At 41.6% G+C, this 17,500-nt stretch overlaps 1 protein-coding gene across 3 annotated transcripts in view; it reads right to left on the bottom strand.

The window, feature by feature from the left end:
• The window catches only part of kcnip4a (potassium voltage-gated channel interacting protein 4a), a 742,411-nt gene that overhangs the window by 618,213 nt on the left and 106,698 nt on the right, over positions 1-17,500 (bottom strand). Inside the window, exon 1 of one of the 3 annotated variants that reach the window (XM_078400692.1) lies at positions 5,982-6,382. The exons of 1 other annotated variant lie outside the window; for it this stretch is intronic. In XM_078400692.1, the coding sequence (XP_078256818.1) occupies positions 5,982-6,069 (88 nt within the window). In that variant the 5' untranslated portion in view covers positions 6,070-6,382. Of the gene's footprint in view, positions 1-5,981; positions 6,383-17,500 lie in introns of those variants that run through there. One more of the 3 variants, XM_078400711.1, reaches the window with a different exon arrangement.

Below are 17,500 nucleotides of genomic sequence, written 5' to 3'. Positions count from 1 at the left end.
TTTGCTATGTCTCACTGTTTTGTGCAAATACATCCCATTTCTTGCGGCAACAGTGTGCAATTTACTCACAAAATGCTGGAGTAACTCAGCAGGTCAGGCAGCATCTCAGGAGAGAAGTAATGGGTGACGTTTCGGGTCGAGACCCTTCTTCAGACTGATGTCAGAGGGGCGGGACAAAGGAAGGATATAGGTGGAGACAGGAAGATAGAGGGAGAACTGGAAAGGGGGAGGGGAAGAGAGGGACAGAGGAACTATCTAAAGTTGAAGAAGTCAATGTTCATACCGTTGGGCTGCAGGCGGCCCAAGCGAAATATGAGGTGCTGTTCCTCCAATTTCCGGTGGGCCTCACTATGGCACTGGAGGAGGCCCATGACAGAAAGGTCAGATTGGGAGTGGGAGGAGGAGTTGAAGTGCTCAGCCACCGGGAGATCAGGTTGGTTAAGGTGGACTGAGCGAAGGTGTTGAGCGAAACGATCGCCGAGCCTGCGTTTGGTTTCGCCGATGTAAAGAAGTTGACATCTAGAGCAGCGGATGCAATAGATGAGGTTGGAGGAGGCGCAGGTGAACCTCTGTCTCACCTGGAAAGACTGTTTGGGTCCTTGGATGGAGTTGAGGAGGGAGGTAAAGGGACAGATGTTGCATCTCCTGCGGTTGCAGGGGAAAGTGTCCGAGGATGGTGTGGTTTGGGTAGGAAGGGACGAGTGGACCAGGGAGTTACGGAGGGAGTGGTCTCTGCAGAACGCAGAAAGGGGAGGGGATGGGAAAATGTGGCCAGTGGTGGGGTCCCGTTGCAGGTGACAAAAATGTTGGCGGATAATTTGTTGTGATACGCTGGCTGGTGGGGTGGAAGGTGAGGGGGATTCTGTCCTTGTTACGAATGGGGGGAGGGGGAGCAAGAGCGGAGCTGCGGGATGTAGAAGAGACCCTAGTGAGAGCCTCCTCTATAATGGAAGAGGGGAAGCCTCTTTACTGTGCACGTATTATTATCACGTAAACTGAAGGAAAAGTTACCATTAAACTGCTGAGAGATAAGATGGGGGCTATCACATAATATTAGGTTGTCTGTTGCATCTCATTAGTTCTGTAACACTACAACTGAAGTTGCCTTGGAATCCTCAAATCAAAAGTTGTTATGATTCAAAGTAAACAAAGATTCTCGCAGCTGATAGTTTTGCAACTTCACCTATTTCTCGAGGGTCTTTGTTCAAAACTGGGTTAAGCTGCTCACATCCACAAATTCTAATTAAAACTCGCATTGTGCAAACAAGTAGTGGAAGTAAATTTGCTGATCTAGCCATAAAAAGGCTCAGCTTGGTGATACTATGCTTGCCATGTGTACAAAATTCAGATAATTATACTTTGTGTGTATACTTACTTTACAAATATCCACTTATTTGCTGTAAATCTTTTTTCAACAACACTTCTTGCATGAATTTCCTAAGGAAGCTTCTAGGATTCCTGTCCTATAACTTCAACGAGAAGTTCTACTTCTTGCACATGATTTCTGAGAATATTGATAAATTCATGTTCATAACTGACAGGAGCAGAATTAGGCCATTCGGCCCATCAAGTCTATGCTGCCATTCAACCTTGGCCGATATGTCTAACCCCATTCTCCTGCCTTTTCCCCATAACCCTGGCACCCATACTAATCAAGAATCTATCGATCTCTGCCTTAAAAATAACCATTGATTTTGCCTCCACAGCCTTCTGTGGCAAAGAATTCCATAGGATACTATAAATGCATGTTTTCCTTGGTCTCCAAACAAAACATAATTGGGTGCAGGAAGGAACTTCAGATGCTGGTTTAAACCGTAGACACAAAAAGCTGGAGTAACGCAGCTGGATAGGCAGCATCTCTGGAGAGAAGGAAAGGGTGACATTTCGGGTCAAGACCCTTCTTCAAACTTCTTCATAACCCTCTGCTAAGCTTTCAGGGTTATCAGTCCATTGTCAATCGATCTTTCTTCCATCAAGCAATTATTTGATCCTGATGTTTTTATTTCTCCCTTTATAAAGCTGCTAATGTTTCTACATGGCCAAGTTTCTGTACTTTTATTCATATTGAACAAAGATTTAAGTAATTAACTGCTGATCAAAATACCTGAATACTCTGATTTTATCTTATCATTTTACTCATTAAAAACATGTACAATTGTGCATATTATTTACTTTCAAAAATACAATTTACACATTGATTCCCAATTAACCCACATTTGGCTAATGTTATGGATAGCATGAAGGTAAACCATCTTTGGCGGCAAGAACAGGAAAGCAGAGTATTACCTGAATGGTGGCCAATTAGGAAAAGGGGAGATGCAACGTGACCTGGGTGTCATGGTGCACCAGTCATTGAAAGTAGGCATGCAGGTGCAGCAGGCAGTGAAGAAAGCGAATGGTATGTTAGCATTCATAGCAAGAGGATTTGAGTATAGGAGCAGGGAGGTTCTGCTGCAGTTGTACAGGGCCTTGGTGAGACCACACCTGGAGTATTGTGTACAGTTTTGGTCTCCTAATCTGAGGAAAGACATTCTAGCCTTAGAGGGAGTACAGAGAAGGTTCACCAGATTGATCCCTGGGATGGCAGGACTTTCATATAAAGAAAGACTGGATAGACTAGGCTTATACTCGCTGGAATTTAGAAGACTGAAGGGGGATTTTATTGAAACATATAAAATTCTTAAGGGGTTGGAGAGGCTAGATGCGGGAAGATTGTTCCCGAAGTTGGGGAAGTCCAGAACCAGGGGTCACAGCTTAAGGATAAGGGGGAAGTCTTTTAGGACCGAGATGAGAAAACATTTCTTCACACAGAGAGTGGTGAATCTGTGGAATTCTCTGCCACAGAAGGTAGTTGAGGCCAGTTCATTGGCTATATTTAAGAGGGAGTTAGATGTGGCTCTTGTGGCTAAAGGGATCAGGGGGTATGGAGAGAAGGCAGGTACAGGTTACTGAGCTGGATGATCAGCCATGATCATATTGAATGGCGGTGCAGGCTCGAAGGGCCGAATGGCCTACTCCTGCACCTAGTTTCTATGTTTCTATGTTTCTATATCAGCTATATTCAAAGAGCTTAAAAAAAATAAAAATCTGAAACACCAGGAAATGCTGGAAATACCCTACAGGTATACCCAACTGTGGAGGGAGAAACTGAGTTAACATTTTGATCAATGATTTTATATCAGATTAATTCTTTTGAACGGTTGAGATGAAAAGCTATCAACCTGAAATGTTGAACTCAGTCGCTTTCTCTGTGTATGCTTCCTGGCCTTCTAATAAATCTGAGTATTTTCTGGGGTTTTTCACTATAGTTAACTTTTGCTTTGTTTTAACATTAATACCCCTTATTTAAATCTATGCAGATTTGGTAAATATTTACCATGAAGCAATACCATATGGAGGCTACAAATTTGCAGTTATGCCAAGCCATTTTCATCCTAATATAAAAGCAAAAATAAAATCTTCAGCAGACCGGGCAGCATCCATGGAGTGGGAAACAGATTTAACATCTCAAGTGGGCAACCATTTATCAGGTTGACCACTCCTATACACCAGAGTCCATTAAAACAAGAATACCATAACTTGTACCTATTGCTTAAAGATATTACCACATACAAAAGTTTGAAGAACACCAGGAAACTAAGAAGAGATATATCATGGAGAGTTAACTCTGAAACTTTTCTAAATACATCTTTAAATTACTCAGATGCAGCCTGTACTAAAGAGTACTAGGATGGTATGATAACAGTCATGCAATGTACCATTTTATGAAAGCTATGCATGCAAGACTGATGATGGCTCAAAGGGTTAATAGTTCATTGAGTTGCTATGGTTACACACAACTATAAATACAAAACTGTGATATTTTTGTTTTACAAGATAGCAAAGAGCGGATACAAAAATCATCCTGATTGTCAGGGTAATGAGATAGAGAATGGTAGAGTTTTAGTTTCCAAGCAAGCATTTCCCATAAATGGTTTAACACTAAACTACCATAGTTAACTGGGGAACTCATTTCACGCTTCTTCATCAGCAATTTGGGTACTTTGATTTAATTACGTAACCAGGTTCTGACTAATAATACATTAAAGATACCAGAAGATACCAGAATAAATTAAAAAGTGCAACAATATTCAAAACAAAGTATGTAAATAACAGCTCACCTCCAGAAATGGATTATAAAGATATTAGTATTCTTGAACAGGCCACAACTTAGGCAACATAAAGTAGTGCATGCAAAATGAGCAGGTCTAACTCCTACCCCATCAGTGAATAGAGCTGATGTAATAATACTCAAAGCTCAAAATGTTGCAGAGTTTATGGTTGGTGTTTTGTTTTAAGGTATGTTCTGTTTACTGAACAAGTCAATGCAGAGTTTATTTATTTGCATTATACAATTTGACCATTAAAATGAAGAGATCAACATCTCTTGGGGTCTTGATTACTGAGAAAAATATATGCACTCCGGAAGATGTGAAAAGATAGTGTCCTCGTGCATTTACAAAGCCAATCCTATCTTATTATTTGCATGATCTAGATTTAAATATAAAACTTTTATCCCAAAATAATGTGCAATAAATAGAAAGACAGACAGATGTTATAGATAATGATTTATGTCATTTTAAATTATACTCCTTGGTATACTGGACGAGACATGAATAAAGATTGGTGTTTTCTGAGAAGTCATTAGTATAAATATGTTTGTAGATTTACGTAAATGCCCTATTACTATTTCACAACATAAGAATTATTGCCTTACTGCATTATAACATAACTGTGATATCATTGTATACCTGAGCACAATTTAGAAATTGTGTCATATGATTATACTGCAACAGCAGTTATTTCTAAGGGGGAAACAAAACAAAAAAATAAAAAGGAATAAAATTATCCATCTAATGAATTATTACCAAGTACAGGTTCAACTATCAAACTTCAAAACAATGTTTTTAAGTACTAAGAAATATTTTGCGGTTGTTAAAAAGATTTCCAAGCACGTGCCTTAATGAACAATCAGTTAAAATGTTATGCATTGAAATCATGAATCGTCAAACAATCTATATTAGTTTTCCTCCTCTGATAAGATTCTAAATATAAAACTGTTATGCAGTGAACAGAACTACTTTCTGTTTTCTAGCATCTAAGCTTTGACATGTTAAGAATCTCTACAACAGCACATCATGAACAATAACAATCTTAATGCAAACTGAGAATGTAAGCAAACTATTTCAGATTTGTTATATATTTTTTTAAATGTTGAGTGGCACCCCATTGGCTTGAGCTGTCTGGCCACAGAGGAGAATACATTTTAATTAAATATTTAGTATGGGGGGAGCTTTCTGAACAATTTATTCCTGAGAATTAAGTTATCACAGAAACATCCCAATGTTTTCTTATGGTTGCAATATAAAACTTGTACGTATAGCATGTCTGCTCTGTTTGATTAATGCAGCAAGTAGAATAGAAACGACCAGTTCAATAACAATGGAGTTTGGATTAAACAAACAGGATCATTCACACAGCATAGCAATTATTGATAACATACTTAAACCGACACTTAATGCAACAAGTATGATCCAAGTCTCCAGCAGCTTTTTAAGCATTCTGCCTCCTTATCCACAATGAACATATGGGCGAATACAAGCCTACAGTTATCTAATGTAACTACATCTCTGTGATGTAGTCATTTCACATCCTACATCTATTGACATGGAATACACAATGCCTATTAATCCTGGACATTGACTATTACATTTAGAAACTTCATTTGAATACAATCAACAAAAACCATGTGTCAGCCTTCAGGGGTTTATAAACATCACACCAAAACAAAACACAAGTAAAACAATCCCCAAATCATTACTCCCCCCCCCCTCCCCCTCCCCCTCCTTTCCCACCACACACACACACACACACACACAATCCTGCTAAAATAGCATTTCACAAGAAAGACTGATTTATGAAGAAAAAAAACACACAATTACCTGTGCTTAGTGAGCCGGTAATAAACCTGAACAGGTACTGAGCAAATTTCATAATTTCACGCTTACACCTTTTCCTACAGCCACTCATGCTAGACTGGATTAAATTCTTCTGGCAAAAATAAAGAGATTAGGAGTGGTGTCTGCAACAGAAAACTTGTTCCACAGTTCAGACTGCAGGCTGCTGTCCCACTTGTCTTGAAAATAAAATCCTTTTGATTCACCTCAGATATCTGTCAAATAAATTTTCAGCCAGTGTAGCAAACATTAATTGCTCTGTCCAATTGGCCCTTTTTCTTAGGTCAGCTGTGGAAGCAGGCATTGACCAGTTGAGGCTGAATGTCCAAAGTAGATAAGAGCTGCCAGTGTAGCAGTTCACATATTACTGACTCACACAGCGTCTGTAGATATTCTATCCTCACAGACCATTGAAAAGGGGGTGGGGCCTGTTTCTCCTGTGGAGCTACTGAAATCTGTCCTTATCAAAGAATAGGCAAGGCAGCAGGTGATGAGACAGTCAAGCAACATACCGCGTTATATAAAAAGAGTGGGTAATTAACACACTGCACAGCAGAGCAAACAGATCACTGTGTGTCATGATTTAAGAAGTGCACAGATTAGAAGTACTGCTATGTATATAAAGGGAGATGACCTGGAAGATTACAAATAAAATAAAGTCTAAGATGATGGAAATTAAACAAGCAAACATCACATATTTCAAAAGTCATATTCTTTCAGGTTGCTGCAATAAAGGGGTGAAACTGGCATTACACGCAGTTTGGATGACAACGTCCCATAATGTGATTTTAATGGAATATTTTTGCCCATAGCACCTAAATGAGCCACATTACCAATAAAACATCAATTGCTGGCTTGCTGCAGCAGTTCATAAAACAACATGATTGTGACTAAGTGAAAAGGAGCCTTTTATTCACAATACCTCCGGGCATTACTGGCTGAATGTTAATAATGAAGATTTATGAGGAATTGTCACCTTGTATAATAAAGCCAATTTGTTCCACAAAATGAAAACTGATTGTATTTTGCATCGAGTCACAATTATGACAGTAATCTGCTGTCAGTGTCCTTGAGCAAGCTCCAAGGATTCATTTTCACAGAGCAGCCCAAAAAAAAGAGTGTGCTGCAGCGAGCTCAGTGGATTCTAACCTGCTGGCCAGTCTCTTATCTCTCTATTAAAAATTCAAAACCCAGGAGCCTCATGACGTCAAGAGTAAGTGACATTAGCATCTGACCTTACATGTAATTCTAGTACAGAATGATGTAGCAAAACACAGACAAACACAACAAGAATGATGTGTGAGAAGGAACTGCAGATGCTAGGTTTACAACGACACGACTTGAATCAGGCAAGTGTGTTTCAATAGCTTTTGTTCGAAACAGTTAAGATATTCACTGTAATCAAAACACCAAGATGTGTAAAGATCACACGAAAGGAAATTTTAAATTTACAATTCTAAAAGTCTCCTCAATGAAAATTGAAAGGCAAAATTAAAATTGCAGCTTTCTAGAAAAAGTAGCGTAGACTTGCACAGTGAGCTAAAGTAGCAGCAAAACTGCATGTTCTCCCACAGGGTGATGTTGTAAAGTCTTTCTGTAAACAGAATGTGCAGAATACTCTGAGTGAACTCACGTGGTGAGAGGGAATTGTGGTGAAATGATCTGTTGGAAAATATCTGTGCTCGTACAATATCATGAGGCACACGAGCCTACATTAAAAAAGTGCCTATTAAAAGTGTCTATTTCTTCATCAGGAAATTCTATCCATCTGAATAATTATTTAATTTGGCGTGAATGCCAAATCTGGGTCACTAAAGTATACTGTGGGGAACCAATATGACCTAGATATAATTTTGGCTTGTATGTATATTGAAATGTTTAATAACAAAACTGAGCTTTGAAAGGGATTGGATGCAAAGTGAGTTTGGAAAATACTTGAAGCAGCAAGCAAAGATGTATTTGAACAAGTGGCTTTTGAGGAGTATTTAAAAATGAGGATAAAGACAAGATGAAAGAGAATTCAACTATTCACAGATGTTGGGATTAACATTCTTACATCCCAGTAAGTAAACTTGAAAGTTTCATTTTATTCAAATTTTAAGCATTTTATATAAACATTGTTTATTTGCAATTGTTGGAAACCAGGCAAAAATAAATTAACACAGAATATCAGAGGATGAGATAGTAACTGAAAAATGGCCAGAAAAAAAATATTCTAAAACACTACTGTGGCAGCTGGTTCCAGGAACAGCGTCTGCAAATCCATTATAGCTGAAAGATCAAAGAGGGAAAAGCGAGCAAGTGCAATAGTGTCACCAAAGCAAATGTAAAAACAAAACCCAGGGATGGAGAAGAGGAAACACAGACTAACTTGGGCTGTGAGAGAATTGGCAAGGATTAGCTGGCACTCTTAGCCAAAGTGCCTCAAGATACAGCTACAGTTTCTGCTGCCACTGCAAAATTAAGAGGGTAATTTTAACTAAATCCACTTGGTGAGAGAAGGGATTTTTGGTCAGTGGCTTTATTACATTAGAAAAGTATCGCAAGGGGACATGGTCGATGGCCCACAATGTCTGCGTTGAACAAAATTGACATTCTGCTAAATTTTACTTCAATGGTCTTTAAAAGCAAGCTGCATGTAAAATGGCCAGGGAGGGAATGATGAGTTGATTGTGAGATTGTCAAAGATAGATCAGATAAGGGATCTGGAATTAAGACAGATTGATTCTTTAAGATATTAAGTAAGTCAATATCTGGAAGCTCTGAAGATAAACAATTGGGAGAACGATATTCATAAACAAAAAAAAAGAACCAAGAATACTTTATAGGAACAAATCCAAAATAAACTGACTTTTGTTCCTGCCACAGCTGTGCAATTTTAAAGTCCACATTACATTAAAAAAAAGGTATCCAAGTCAAAAGAGGAGCTAAGTACAGAATAGACAATAGACAATAGGTGCAGAAGTAGGCCATTCGGCCCTTCGACCCAGCACCACATACCCCCTCACTCTGCTATCTTTGAGAGTTCTATCTAGCTCTCTCTTGAAAGCATCCAGAGAATTGGCTCCACTGCCTTCTGAGGCAGAGAATGCTACAGATTCCACAGAATTCCAGAGAGAATTCCACAGAAATTGGCCAATTGGACATAATGGGATGAGACACAGATATATGGAATTTTCATCCATAAAAATGGAAGAACTGCTATACAACATGACTGAGTAATTCAAATTAGTAGTCATTAGATGAAAGAGATTGCACAGGACTGGCTGTATTGGTGTGAGAAGGTGTAATAGAGCAACGTATGACAAATTCATCTGGGATACAGGAAACACGTGCATACTTTTGAGGAAATTAGCTACCCACATGTTCCCACATGCTAACAGCAACAACAGGTTATCGTGTAAACTCAGATATTGTAAAGCTATGACAATTTGTTGAAACGTTTTCATAACCGTGCGCAGGCCAATGTGGGAGAGCAAAGTTGCAGCCAATTCCCATCAATTAAGGTGAGGGATCTGCAAGAACAACAAATGCCCTGAGGCAATTTCTCCATTCAATGAGTTTCATCTTCATATTGCAAGAGATATTTTGAATTCATATGTTCTTACAACATAGATCGTAAGATCATAAAAAATAGAGTAGAATTAGGTTGGATCGTTCTTAGTCTGGACCCTCATCCTCGACCTTACCGCCATGGGTGGCCCTACCAGAAGCTAGTGCTTCCGAAGGCATCGCTCTCGGAGTCATGGGGGCACGCAAGCCTTTTCACCACGACAAGGTGAATGATCCGAAGAGGAACCTGTCAGTATGTCTTTGAATGTGGGAGGTAATTCAGAACATCCAAAGGAAACCTATGTAGGTTAAATGGTGAACACACCGATAAGAGGTCAGCATCAAACCTGTGTCACTGGAGTTGTGAAGCATTGTCGCTGAACAATGAGGGATCATTGGGGACTACTTTGCAACTTTGTCAGCGCCCTATACTTGGCAACTCAAAGCAAACCCAATGCTTGCATTTATTTCAAGAGGGCTTGCATACAAAACAGGGATGTAATGCTGAGGCTCTATAAGGTGCTGGTAAGGCCGCATTTGGAATATTGTGAGCAATTTGGGGCACCATATCTGAGGAACAATGTGCTGGCTCTGGAGAGAATCCAGAGGAGGTTTACAAGAATGATCCCAGGAATGAGTAGGTTAACCTATGATGAGCATTTGTCGGCATTGAGCCTGTACTTGCTGGAGTTTAGAAGAATGAGGGGGGACCTCATTGAAACATATAGAATAGTGAAAGGCTTTGACACAATGGATGTGGAGAGGACGTTTCCACTAGTGGGAGAGTCTAGGACTAGAGGTCATAGTCTCAGAATTAAAGGACGTTCTTTTAGGAACTAGATGAGGAGAAATTTCTTTAGTCATAGGGTGGTGAATCTGTGGAATTCTTTGCCACGGAAGGCTGTAGAGACCAAGTCAGCAAATATTTTTAAGACAGAGATAGAAAGACTTTTGATTAAAACAGGTGTCAGAGGTTTTGGGGAGAAGGCAGGAGAATGGGGTTAGGAGGGGTCGATCAGCCATGATTGAATGGTGGAGTAGATTTGATGGGCCGAATGACCCAATTCTACTCCTATCACTTATGACCTTATAAACTCTTGGCGTACTTTGTGCATGGTATGCAAAATAGTGAATTTTGCTGTGACGTGTCACATGTAATAAATAATAAAGTATCAATCAATCAACTTTTGAAACATTATTTAATTAAATCCATTTAAACATTTTTACCTTCATTGCTGTTACTATTTCCTTAAATTGTAAATTATTTATTATTGTTTCAACAGTGTTAAATAATCTTTAAATATTTCTGACATACAGAAGCATCCATAATTTTTGAGAGATCTGACAGCCAGCAAAGTAACAAAACATAGCTTGGATAGCGATAACAATTTATTTCACTGTTCCAAGAGCATGGCTTGTTTTAGCTGCCGACCACGAATCCTGCTGTGTCTTGGCCTCGCCACACCCACAAAAAACAAAACAACTAACTGAACTAGGATCTGTCTTGGTTGCACTGAGGATGCTGGGCTTTTGTTTTATACTAATATGCCATTTAAAAAAAATATATTGAACTGCAGTTATTGTGTTAACTACAAGTACTGTATCCAGAGACCTATTATGCTGCTGCGTGTTCTGTTTTCAGTACATATGACAATTAAACACTCTTGACACACACATGCATTCAAAATTATGTTTCAGAAACATCCTACTGATGCAAGTGGTCTGATGGACCAAGTCTCTTTCAGCAAGCTCTGACTCAGCGATTAGAGCAAAGCAAGTCCAATCTCTTTTGTAGCATCATTGAGTGAGCAACTGTAAATTCTGGGACAATACTTCACTGAGTGGTTCACATTTAAGTTTCATGCAGGGGTGAGAAAACAAGCCTTGGGTGTTTCTCTAACTTTTCTATTCGTGTCTTGATATTACACTAGTAGTCAGACAGCGTAATGATGGAGATGGGTTGAGAAAAATAATAAACCAAAAGAAGCAGGATGGCATCAGTGCACATTTGGAAGCTGATTAAGTGTGTGAATGATATTGCTGAAGGAGCAACATAAAGATAAATGAAGCAACCCAAGAGCGAATTAGACTGTCATGAATGTCACACATGCCTAAACTGAAAAAAAAGAAGCAATTTTGGGGAAACTCAGCAGGTCAGGTGACATCTATGGAAGGAAAAGGACAGGTGATGTTTCAGATCAGAACCCTTCTGTAATTTTACAGTTGGAGAATGTCATTTACGAAGAAGTGGATTCAGCGCTGTCGCACAGAATAACATACAGAAGAATATAAGATATATGAAAGGGAACTGTGTGCTGGAGTAGGCAAGTAAAATCATGAGATTTGCTGATTTAATAGGGTTAAACAAGGGAAATTATCATCTACCTTGGCCCAGTGTTGTCAATCCTGATAACCTCAATGATTAGCTGATATTATCAAGATTGACCGATTGGTACATTTCCATAATCGGAGGCCAGGTTCTGCTCCAATGATGCCTCAAGGAACATGGGTAAAATTAAAATCAATGGAAAACTGAGGAAAATCTCTTTATGCTGCATGCTTATGCAAATAAAGAAAAGGTAACTTTAGAAACCAAGCAACTCCACACCAGGATTTCACTGCGACTGTTCCTCATAGTAAAGTCCGTCCCAACTATCCTCATCCACTCCGTCATAAAACCAGACGTTAGGTATATTTGCTGATGATTAGACCATGTTGGCAACTCCTCATGAAAAAGAAATCAGCATTGGTTCAGATAGAGGAAGACCTGGGGAACATCCAACATGAGTGGCAAATAATATAGAAAATAGGTGCAGGAGTAGGCCATTCGGCCCTTTTAGCCAACATCAGCAGAATCAGTACCCCGTTCCTGCTTTCTCCCCATATCCCTTGATTCCATTAGCCCTAAGAGCTATATCCAACTCTCTTGAATACATCCAGTGAATTGGCCTCCACTGCCTTTTGTGGCAGAGAATTCCATAGATTCACAACTCTCTGGGTGAAAAGGTTTTTCCTCATCACAGTCCTAAATGGCCTACCCCTTATTCTTAAACTGTGACCCCTGGTTCTGGACGCCCCTAACATCGGGAACAGTTTTCCTGCATCTAGCGTGTCCAGTCCCTTAAAATTTTTATATAAGATCCCTTCTCATTCTTCTAAATTACAGTGAATATGCAGTAAGCCCAGTCGATCCATTCTTTCATCGTATGTCAGTCCCGCCATCCCGGGAATTAACCTAGTGAACCTACGCTGCACTTCCTCAATAACAAGAATGCCCTTCCTCAAATTAGGAGAGCAAAACTGCACACAATACTCCAGGTGCGCCCTGTACAACTGCAGTAGGATCTCCTTGCTTCTATATTCAAATCCTCTCGCTATGAAGGCCAACATGCCATTTGTTTTCTTCACTGCCTGCTGTACCTGCCTGCTTACTTTCGGTGACTGATGTACGAGGACACCCAGGTCTCGTTGCACCTCCCCGTTTCCTAATCTAACACCATTCAGGTAATAACCTGCTTCCTTGTTCTTGTCGCCAAAGTAGATAACCTCACATTTATCCACATTATACTGCACCTGCCATGCATCTGCCCACTCACCCAACCTATCCAAGTCACCCTGCAGCCTCATAGCATCCTCCTCGCAGCTCACTCTGCGCCCCAGCTTTGTGTCATCTGCAAACTTTGAGATGTTACATTTAATTCCTTTGTCTAAATTGTTAATATGTATTGTAAATAACTGCGGTTCCAGCACTGAGCCTTGCGGCACCCCACTTGTCACTGCCTGCCATTCTGAAAAGGACTCGTTAATTCCTACTCTTTGCTTCCTGTCTGCCAACCAGTTCTCTATCCATGTCAATACCCTACCACCAATACCATGTGCTCTAATTTTGCACACTAATCGCTTGTGTGGGACCTTGTCAAAGGGTTTTTGAAAGTCCAGATACACCACATCCACTGGCTCTCCCTTATCCATTCTACTTGTTCCATCCTCAAAACATTCCGGTATATTAGTCAAGCATGATTTCCCCTTTATAAATCCATGCTTAGTTTGATCAATCCAGTCACTGACTTCCAAATGCGCTGCTATAACATCCTTAATAATCGACTCAAGCATCTTTCCCACTACCGATGTCAGGCGAACGGGTCTATAATTCCCTGTTTTCTCTCTCCTTCATTTTTCTTAAAAAGTGGAGTTACATTAACTACCCTCCAGTCCACAGGAACTGATCCAGAGTGTATATAACATTTAAACTGGGTATGTGTCAGCCAGTGACTCAGCATTTACTCATGGCATTCAACAGCATTATCCTGCATGAATGGGCTTTGCATTAATATCGGAGTGGAATGAGGGGGGTAGGATGATTGATGGTTTGGTAAGGATGCATTGACCAGAAACTTAACCATACAAACCTAGTACAGCTAAGATAGACACAGAGTGCTGGAGTACCTTAGTGGGTCAGGCAACATTTCTGGAGAACATGGAAAGGTGACATTTCGGGTCGGGATCCTTATTCAGACTGAAAGTTGAGGGGAGGATAGGGGGAGAATTGGAGGCAAGAAAAGACTAGTATAAACAGAGCAGGCAACAAATGATCTCAGGCAGGGTGGTTCTCTGGTAGGCCAATTAATAGCCAGGGAGAAGGTGTGAACTGGTTAAACCATTATAGGGGAGGAAGGGAAGCAAGGTTGGAAGCTACCAAGCAAAATATCAGGTGCTGTTCCTTCAATGTGCATCTGGTCTCACTCTGGCAATGGAGGAGGCCCAAGGTAGAAAGGTTACTAGACTGCAACAAGTTGTGAACACTGCCCAGTCCTCCCCACCATCAAAGGCATTTCACGGAGTCGCTGCCTCAAAAAGGCAGCCAGCATTATCAGAGACCCACACCACCCTGGCCGCACACTCATTTCACTCCTGCCACTGGGAAGAATGTACAGGAGCCTGAAAACTGCAACGTCCAGGTTCAGTAACATCTTCTTCCCAACGGCCATTTGGCTATTAAACACTACAACCTCAAATAAGCTCGAAACTACAATAGGCTATTATTGTTGTTATTGCACTACTATTGTTTGTTTTTTGCGTGTACATGTGTGTGTGTGCATCTGTGTGTGTGTGTGTGTGTGTGTGCATCTGTGTGTGTGTGTGTGTGTGTGTGTGTGTGTGTGTGTGTGTGTGTGTGTGTGTATGTGTATGTGTATATATACACACTGAACTTTTTTTTCTTTCTCGTTTATTATATTGTTTACAGTGTACTATGTTTACATATTCCGTTGTGTTGCAGCAAGTAAGAGTTTCATTGTTCTATCTGGGACATATGACAATAAAACACTCTTGAATGGAAAGGGGAGTTAAAATGGCTGGCAACTGGGAGATCCCATAGGCCTCAGTGGACCGGTCAATGTATAAGAGCCCACATCAGGAACACCAGATGCAGTGGATGAGGTGAGAGGAGGTGCATGTTAACCTCTGTCTCAACGGAAAGGACTGTTAGGGTCCCTGGATGGAATCGAGGGAGGTGGTATAGGACAGATATTGCATCCCCTGCAGTTGTAGGAGAATGTCCTGGGTAAAGAATGGGAAGAGATGAGTGAAACAAGTTGCAGAGGGAGAGGTCTGTGTGGAAGTGGACAGAGGTGGAGATGGGAAGATGTGAATAGTGGTGGGATTATGTTGAAGGCGACAAAGATGTTGGAAGATGATGTATTGAATGCAAAGGTGGTAGGGTGAAAGGCGAGAACCAGAGGAACTCTGTCCTTGTTGCATCTGGGGGTGGGGGGAGCATGTGCAGAACTACAGGACACAGAGGAGCCACATGTGAGGGAAACCATATTCCCTAAAGAATGAGGACTGCTATGAGGAGTATGGAAAACCTCATCTTGAGAGCAGATGCGGTGGAGTCGGAGGAATCAAGACTAAGGGATAGCATCTTTGCAAGAGGCAGGGTTGGAAGAAGTGTTATCCAGATATCTGTGGGAGTCGGTAGATTTGTAGTAGACATTAGTTGGTCATCTGACTCCTGTGATGGAAGTCCTCCTGTGACGTCTATGAGTTCTGCACGTGTGCAGGAGATAGACCCGGTGCAGTCATCGATGTAATGGAGAAAGAGTTGGGGGATAGGGCCAGGGTACACCTGGAAGAAGGACTGTTCGGCGTAACTAACAAAACGGCAGGCATAGCTGGGGCCCATGTGAATGCCCATGGCTACACGTTTGACTTGGAGTGAGAGCTGTGACTTGCGTCAGTGGAGCAACTCCAATAATATTTAATACTAGACAACCCATGGACCCGTTGGGTTCCCGTTATTACTAAAGGTTCTTTAGTAACTTGTCAGTTTCTTTGAAGAAGGGTCTCGACCCAAAACGTCACCCATTCCTTCTCTCCGGAGATGCTGCCTGACCCGCTGAGTTACTCCAGCACTTTGTGATACCTTAAATTAAGAAGCATGTTACAATGAAAAGCGCTTGAACAATTGGTTAGGCATAAAGCAGCCAAAATGGTACACGATAGTGCAACAATTTAAATGAAACACAACTCGTGGACCCGTTGGGTTCCCATTGTGACAGTCCCGGGGCCAGGGGCGGGCGAGGGGTGAGAGGAAAGGGGAGGAGCCACTCACACCGGCCCCGGGCGGCCATCGCGGCAGCCAGCAGCAGTAGAGCAGCCGTAAGGCGCTGCCCCATGCTCATCCTGCCAGCGGCCATCTTCTTTGACCAATTCTCTGCTGCCGCGCTGCACCATGGGAGGAAGGTCTGGAAGGTCAGGAAGGTGAGGTTATCTGGCTCTGATTTGTCCTGGCCTTTTCTTGCTTCCAGTTTCCCGCCCCTGATAATCAGTCTGAAGAATGGTCCCAACCTAGAACATTACCTATCCATTTTTTCCAGAGATGCTGCCTGACCGGCTGAATTACTCTAGTATTTCATGTTTGTCTCCAATAATATTTAAGTTTGGCATCATTAGGGACAATACCAGGATGGCAGCATGTGTCAACTACCAAATACCCGTGGCAGAGGGACAAGAACACTGCATGCATGGGAACATCTTCACTTGCAAGATTCCCTTCAAGTCAGTCATTGAGTAAGAATGCACAAAAAAAAACAGTCCTTCAGCCCAACTTCATAGTGACCAAGACGCCAATCACTGCTGCATTAACCCCACATCCATATACTCTATTCCTATCCAAGTACCTGTCAAACGCTTTGTACCTAACTCTGTATACCATCTCCTCTGACAGCATTTTGATATAACCATCATCTGCTACGTGAAAAACCTACCCCTCACATCTCCCGTCTCATCATAAGCTTATGCCCACTTATTTTAGACTCCCCAACCTGGGAAATAGACTCTGACCAACAACCCTGTCTATTTTGTTCAGAAGGGGAAGGGGAGGGGGGATAAGGAGGGGCTAAAGGGGATGGAGTGGGTGAGTGGTTAAGGAGGGGGGGATAAGGGGGGTTGAGGGGAGATGGAGTGGGTGAATGGGAGAGTGGGGTTGGGGAGTGTGCACGACTGATGCACGAGAGGCTTTGGGTCCACGGCTCGCTCTGGCTGCAGCGCTGGTGGCATGGGGCCGAGGTGAGTGGCTCCCTCTCCCCTTCCCTGCCCCCCCTCGCCGTCCACGGCCCCGGGGAACACTCCCCGCCCGGCAATGGGCTTTGTCAGTTGTAGACGGTTGCCGGGCCCACAGGATCGTCAGTTGGGGGAGGGTTGCCCCAGGAGAAGCCCGCAGGAGAGATTTGGACCCAACGGGTCCACTTGGTCTAGTTCTTTATAATATTTCCTGTAGAGTGCCAAGTAGAACTGTACACAAGACTCCAAGTGCAACCTAACCAATGTTTTATTCAGCTGCAACATAATGTCCTAAATCTTACACTCAATGCTTGGTTATTGAGTCAGAAGAGTTAATCAACTTAATGCATTGTTAGAGAGACGTCCCAGTATTATAGCAATTTAAGAAG

This window comes from Rhinoraja longicauda, chromosome 1 (assembly GCF_053455715.1).
Source record: "Rhinoraja longicauda isolate Sanriku21f chromosome 1, sRhiLon1.1, whole genome shotgun sequence".
Taxonomy (NCBI): domain Eukaryota; kingdom Metazoa; phylum Chordata; class Chondrichthyes; order Rajiformes; family Arhynchobatidae; genus Rhinoraja; species Rhinoraja longicauda.
Note: the sequence above shows the minus strand (reverse complement) of the source record. Positions and strands in the feature narration are given on the sequence as shown.